General features: G+C 39.3%; 1 protein-coding gene across 1 annotated transcript in view; it reads right to left on the reverse strand.

The window, feature by feature from the left end:
- Positions 1-5,595, reverse strand: part of LOC103361675 (kinesin-like protein KIFC3) — a 20,100-nt gene extending 14,505 nt beyond the window's left edge. The window contains exons 1-7 of the mRNA XM_008287819.1: positions 5,449-5,595; positions 4,510-4,644; positions 3,343-3,462; positions 1,586-1,648; positions 1,220-1,333; positions 528-641; positions 50-147 (exon numbers count right to left, since the gene is read on the reverse strand). Coding sequence (XP_008286041.1) covers positions 50-147; positions 528-641; positions 1,220-1,333; positions 1,586-1,648; positions 3,343-3,462; positions 4,510-4,644; positions 5,449-5,595 — 791 coding nt within the window. The remainder of the gene's footprint in view (positions 1-49; positions 148-527; positions 642-1,219; positions 1,334-1,585; positions 1,649-3,342; positions 3,463-4,509; positions 4,645-5,448) is intronic.
- Between the last annotated feature and the right edge of the window lie 1,705 nt (positions 5,596-7,300).

A 7,300-nucleotide genomic window follows, 5' to 3' on the forward strand; every position in this document is an offset into this window, starting at 1 on the left:
GTAGCTGTGATCTCCACTTGGAGAGCTCTGAAGGAGGATTTCTCCAAACATGGTGAGGTACACAGAGATGACCTCGTCAGGGTCGTAGTTACACTGTCTGAGAGCTGCCGTGATCTCCTTCTGGTCCACCAGGCCTGGCAGGGCAGACTGGAACACAAAACCAAAAGCTCTCTAGTTGTTTCTGAAGAAATTTTGCTACACTGGGCAAAGTGTTCTTTTCCTGCTGGTTGTGTTCTGCTTACTGTTGAAACATTTATTTGATTACCAGGTTAATCCGACCTTCACTTCCTGATGAAGACAAGCTAGGGGTCTTTCATTGTTTTCAAGTTGCACCTGTCATTTATTTAGGTGTGTTGAGATTTTTTTCAGAATGAAATGATGCTGTCATCAGTGGCTGTGGTCTATTTGTAGGATACTGACATACAATCAGTTTGCCCCTATTTATAAAGGAAAGTGTTGCTACCTTTCACAATTTCAATAAAGCGTTACCAAAAGGAGCCTTAAAGGAGGAAAATAGTCTTCCTCACCATGACTCGTTGGACTCGAACTTTGGCAAACTCGCCATCCATCTCCCACTGCAGTGGCAGCAGCAGCCAGACGCCTGACTGAGGGTCCCAGAACCTGCAGATATTCACCCTCTCCTGGGAAACATCAGAACATAATGGAGGAACAGGGCAGTGGAAGAACTGAAATCTTTATATAAAACAAATTGAACTAAAAATAAATGCAGCCCTGTGGAAACCACTGAAGGCAAACTATGGAATTAAAACCTTCTGGCCTCTTCTGGGGCTACTGAAGTGCCAGAGTTTGCAGTCGTGAAATTCTACACATGGTGGCTTTAAGCAATAACTTTGGCATAACCTTTAATTAAGCCCTCTAGCAGGTCTATGTCTGTGCGTCACTCCACCACCTTAATCCAGAAAAAAACATCTATTGTATGGATTGCAGTAAAATTCCTGACATGGTCTGGTCCTCACAAAATGAATCCTACTGACTTTGGTTCAACATGTCAGTTTTTACTTATCTCTGTATCTACAAGTTGGAATGGCTAAATGTTTGCAGAGATCTATCAGCAGGTAGACATTTGTGGTTCAGTGTAAAGCATCACAGTAACTGCTGTGTGGACAGCCATTTAGTTTGGTACTATTTGGAGCTAGAACCACGATTGCATCAAAATTTCAGTTTGTCTTTGTTTTGTCGAACCTTACTCTTGTCTTACCTGAAACATGTAGGTCATGACTGTTCCTTTGCCTTGGATGTAGATGCTGCCAGTTCGGTCATCCTCCCTGACAGTTGACTGACTGGTGGCAACAGTTTGAAGCTGACCAGAGCCCTGAAAAATAAATAAATTCAATTCAAAAAAATAAGTTAATACATGTTGTGTGCTCTGTCCTGACCAGACTCTTAATTTGGACCTTCTTCTCAAACAAGACTTCCTGATGAATTATTATCAACCAATTTTTTTTTTTTTTTTAAATCTTGATATGATTTGTGGCGAAAGAAAGACAGCAACTGAGTGGCCCCTGGTTTTGTGGTTCATCAGTTTTATTTTATTTCTAGTGGAACTATTTATCAACAGACAAACCTCATTGTTGGTGGTGATGAAGCATCCCTGATTGTACCACTCTTTTGGAAACAGCTGTAGGTTCTGAAAAGACAGAGCAACAGCGAGATGCCACAAGTGTGAAATAAACCAGATGACACACAGAAAACGTTGAGACAAAAATAGAGGTGAGCTTTGATCTAAGCTATAAATGACTAAAATTACATTTTGTAAACATTTCCCAATTTTCTTCTTGCTCCTAAAGTTGCTTCATGTGTTATTCAAATGTTGTACAGAACATGAATTTGGAGACTTTTAATTGGCAAACTTTTATGCAGCAAAAATTATAGACCTTTCTGTTTATCCAAATCTATCTTGTGTTAATACCTTGAATCAGCTAAAGTTATTCAGTAACACTTTAGATGACAGCCTACAACGTGCAGTGCAGTTACACCAGAGTTACAGTGTAATCTTTGGTGTACCAGTACAGGTTGTATCAGTACATATTACTGTATGTAGGTACTGAGGAAGAGGATATGCACATATGGAATAAGGGGAGGGGTTTGCATGTTCTCCTCGTGCAGCGTGGGTTCTCTCCGGGTTCTCTGGGGTCCTCCCACAGTCCAAAAATTGGTGACTTTAAATGATTCTGAATTGTCCGTCGGTGTGAATGTGAGTGTGCTTGGTTGTCTGTCTCTAAGTATAGCCTTGTGATAGACTGGTGACCTGTCCAGGGTGTCCCCTACCTCCACCCTGAGTCAGCTGGGATAGGCTCCAGCCACCCTGCGCCGCTAGTGAGGATTAGGCGGTGTATAGATAATGGATGGATGGATGGATGGATGGATGGAATAAGGAGATAACAATTTAAGTATTATTTACAAAATTTGGTACTTATTTTATTCTTACAAGGTATGTATGACCTACTGACCTGGAAGACATTTTGATTTATACTGTAGTTATTGCTCAACCTTGTCTATTACTATTATAGTACACACAGTGTAAACATAAAACTGACCAAAAATCGAGACATTTCAGGAAAGGTGGTCTTATGACTTCTGCATCACTTAACAACTCTAATATGAGTTTTGTTTATTCGACTCAGCTATGACCAACAGTCATGTCACAAAGATTCAGGGACACATCAGCTTTACTCTCTGCTGTGTACATGGAGCAGACATGAGCCAAGTACAGAAACAAAGTAAAAATGTAAATAATAAAATATCTATAAAATGTTGTGCCACCCATTTGTCCAGTGTTCGTATCACTTGTGGGTGTTTGGAAAATGTTGGCCTTGTGGATTTCAGTTTTGAAAGAAAATGGCATTATGTCATACTGCACAGAAAACATTTCTAATCTCTCTCTCTCCTTCTTGCCATGGCCATGCTGTTTCCATAGAGGTGTAGGACTTTATATTGCAGTGAAAAATGAGAAGAGAAGAGAAAACTACGAGTTACATTACAACTGTAGTATAAACTATTGGTAATATCCTGAATTTTTACCTCCTTCTTCCATAACTTCACATTGTGTTCCCCAGTACCTACATATATATATATGTGTGTGTGTGTGTGTGTGTGTGTGTGTGTGTGTGTGTGTGTGTGTAGGCTGTAATCTGAAGTGTTACCAATTTGAGCAGTTATCCGTATTTTCAGACATTTCAGATCAAACTATGTGGAATGTAAAAATAAATGGTTAATCAGAACTTAGTTGGGTTTGCCCTTCAAGTTTGTAATCCAGCAATCTATGATGCATTTGTTATTTCTGTAACACCTGTTTTTTGTTTTTTGGTCAATAGTTCCTACCTGTGACTCGTCAACATAAACTCTGTTCCCGTGGTGGCTGAAGCAGCTGTAGAGTGTACCGTTGTTGTGAAGGAAACTCTCAAAATCCAGAGACACTTCCTCACCCTCTGGCACAGTTTCCTGCCAACACCATTCACAGCATAATCAGGTTGGAGAAGAAATGCAACCAATGTCTGACTCAAACATATTTTACCACTGTTACTGTCAGTGCTATCAAAAGTTACTAAAAAAGATTTTGTGCATGGACATAAAATGCAATGATAATTGCGCAATATCCCAGCTTCTGGAGGACAAGTGCAAAATAGCAGAAAGAGCTGTTATACCTCAGCCATTATGGGGTTATAAACTGATATATTTGCATGTTATTTAGGTGAACAACCTACAAAAGATAGATGTTAAAGGCTATTTACTGCACTGTTTATATCATCTGCGCCTCATTTACTTCTGCAACCATCAACTGAAAATGTATCTTTATTAAAATACAGGTAACACACATGCTGAGTTGATATTGTGGAACAAATGAGGACTAAGTAACATAAACTGTTAGTTAGCCATTAGTTCATAAATGGCTCCGAATCAAATTTTACAGAGCTAAAAATAATGATTACTTGATCAAGAAATGAGTGAGGAACAACTTGATATTTGATGAATCACAAGAAGAACCAATAGTCCTGCAACAGCTGGACAGTAGTTATCCACAGAGCCCTGCCCTCAACATCACTGCTCTCTGAGGAGGCAGAGAACAGTGAGACGGACTAAATCCAGAGAGGAACAGAGACACATTGTCCAAGACACTGAACAACTCTGCAAAGCAGCTTGACTGTGTTCAAGTGTATCCAGGACAACTCTGGGTCTGTTTTAAAGGTAGAGGATGTCTTCCTACATATTGATTCCAGTGGCTCAACCTTTTGTAAAGTCTTATATTTCATCATGTATTTAGTAAGAGTGGATTGCAAAAACAAAAATCTCTTCAAAACATCATTTAAATTGACACTTCAAACAATGTAAAACGTCTGTCAGCAGAAATTCTCGTCTCCTGTTAACAGACGTAACAGGTGGGATGAATCAGGTTACCCAAATGAAAGTTGTAGATGGTGATATAACAGCCATCAGTCATGTAACGGATACCAGGACACAAAGGTTACTGATATGAAAAGAACTGCTCACAGTCACGGCTGGGTTCAGGACTGGTTGCAGAGTGTGTTCTTGATTTCCGCTGCTGTACGCGTTGTTCTCCTCCTCACTCTGTACAGACTGAATGTCCACAGTGCAACCGTCAGGTTTGGTTGTCTTCACATCTGCCTGGAACACACAGGAACTCTGTTTGAAGTTCTCTCCCAGCTAGCAGGGCATGTTCCCACATCATGATCCAACATTACCTACAAGTTCTAACAAGGTATTAAAGTTTGAATCTTATGTTCAAAGAATGTTTTCATGATATTTATCATTTGCAATGACCCATGTCAATATTCTAAAATTGTTCTGAGAAAGATTTAGTAATGTCTTCAGTAGAAAGTCTTTTGTTTTGTTTTGTAGTTGCCAGAATGTTCTTCTTCAAGGCCAGATAAAGTTCTCTAAAGACATTCTATGAATGTTCCTCTTAAAACATTTTCTTCATGTTGCAGTGAGAAAGTTTGCCCTGGGTTATTATGTAACATAATAAATAATAAAATGGTTAATGTAAGAATGTAATAATGTGTTAACTCCCCAAAACCTCCCAACACGTCCTCCTCTGTTAACATGCCACATTACAGGGACTTTACATTAAAACAATAAGAATCAGAATAAATAAAGTCCCCTGTGGCACCCATCTTGAAAACATTATTTAAATGCTTGCTTAGGAATATTCCGAAGTAAAAAGTTACCTTAGACATAAACTGGAACAGTCTTACCTTCATAAAGGGAGGACACCTCTGAGAACCTTACTCTACTTTTAACATCCTGCCAACTACTCTGTTCTGCTAAAACATTACTAGAACTTCACCAGAAAGGTCCTCGAACAATAAATAAATAAGTCTGGGTTGAAACTTCAGCCTCGACATTCTATCCCTTTTATTCACGGTATGTCACCCCTAGACATAAACTAAATGATGTCCGCTCCTTCACGCTGCCTGAGCGGAGCACTTCTTCCACCTGCAGCGTGTCGTCGCTCCGTCCTGCCGGTGTGGAGAGTCGGGCGTCCTCAGGCTTCGTTTCGCCGTCATCTGGCCTCTCCGGCCGCGGCTCTTCACTGACGGACGCTCCGCTGCCCATGTCGACACCCACAGACAGACACACTGAAGAGAGAGAGATGATGGGACATCAGCAGGAAAGGTGAGAACAGGTAATGTGACACACCTTGTTGCTTACGTTTCCCGTTAATTCCTGACACCTGGGAAGGTAGCTGAAATAAACTCTTTCATGCAATAATAATTTCAAAAATTAGGGAGATTTTTTGTTCTAGGTTGTGTCATATTTCCCAACAAGACAGAAAACATGTTCGACTGGATTTTTGAAGGGATGTGCTGCAACTGTCCACTGTAGAGGACTCAGACATCAGATGCACTTTAAGGCAAATACTAAAAGCTGTTTTAACAAAAAGTCAGATTTCCTTTAGTTGTATCTTTCCATCAAAGCAGCTCTCCAATGACACAAATCAGAGGATTGTTCAACTAAATCAACCTACAGTTTCCAACAACATTGCTCACTAACTAGCATAACAACACTGGGACCCATAGTGATAGTGCTAAGTCACAGTGTCAGAAGTCAGATTTTTCTTCTAAGAGGGAGCTTTCTCAACATCAAGTCACTTTGTTGGAAAGATATTCACAGATTCAGACTTCCGGCATCAATAACTCTTTAACGAAACGTCATCAACACACAAATTATCTTTACCATCAGTGTGAGGGGGACAATATAGGAACAAAAACCAACAAAAATTAACCAACAAAAACCCCAAAGTCCCACAATAATGCAAGAATAAACCACTTGAAGCAACAATATACCACAAAATCAAAAAATAAACCAATGAAAAAAGAACATACACCAACATTAAACCACAACAGCCAACAATAAAACTACATGAACCAAAAAAAAACTCAACAAAAAACACTAAACTCCATAAACAAACAACACTAAACCACACAAACTGACAATAAACTACGTGGTATTGTGTGGTTTATTGTTGTTGTTTGTGGGGTTTTGTGTTTTTTTTGTTCATCCAAAAACCAACATGAACAAACAACAAACCAACAATAAATCACAAGCACCAACAGTAAGCTAAATAAAACATGAATTAGTTTCGTTTTGTGGCTCAGCTTTGATTTTTACACGTCGTTAATCGGTTGTTGTTGACCTTTTTCATTCATTTCATTTCCAGTTCTTTGACTTTATTCATTGTTTCACAGTCCTGTAACTTCATGGATCCTTTTGAATAGTGAAACGGTTCATGTGTGAATGTAGAGGACTCACATCATCACAAAGTGCCTCAGGAAACAAACCAACATCCAACTTGTCTTGGCAGGAAGTCAATCAGACCAGTGACAGAAAATGAATTCGACAGAAAAGCAGGAAAAAGCAGGAGGGAGGATCAGCTTGTTGAGGACTAAGATTGTGGGTCAGAACAGCAACATTCAGCCTCCAGGTGACTTCATTCAGCCAAAAAACTGTCTGCAGACACGTCAGTTCAACTACTGACTGATGAGCTTCTGCTCTTCACATCATTTGATGCTGCAGAAATTAACAGTTTTTAATTGTCATTTTACTGCACCTTTAATAATTAGACATATTTTGTTAACTTACAGATTCTAACTGATACAGTCACAGAAAGAAAAAAGTTTGTTTACTTGTTACCTTTGATCCTTTATAATGTGTGACCAGAAAACTACACTCGTCTTGAAAATATTGTAGTTTTACAGATTTCTGCCTTTATTCTAGAGATAAATGATGCACACTTAAGTTCACTTAAAGATAACTGTTT

The sequence above is a fragment of the Stegastes partitus genome, unplaced genomic scaffold (genome assembly GCF_000690725.1).
Source record: "Stegastes partitus isolate 25-593 unplaced genomic scaffold, Stegastes_partitus-1.0.2 Scaffold522, whole genome shotgun sequence".
NCBI classification, from domain to species: Eukaryota; Metazoa; Chordata; class Actinopteri; family Pomacentridae; genus Stegastes; species Stegastes partitus.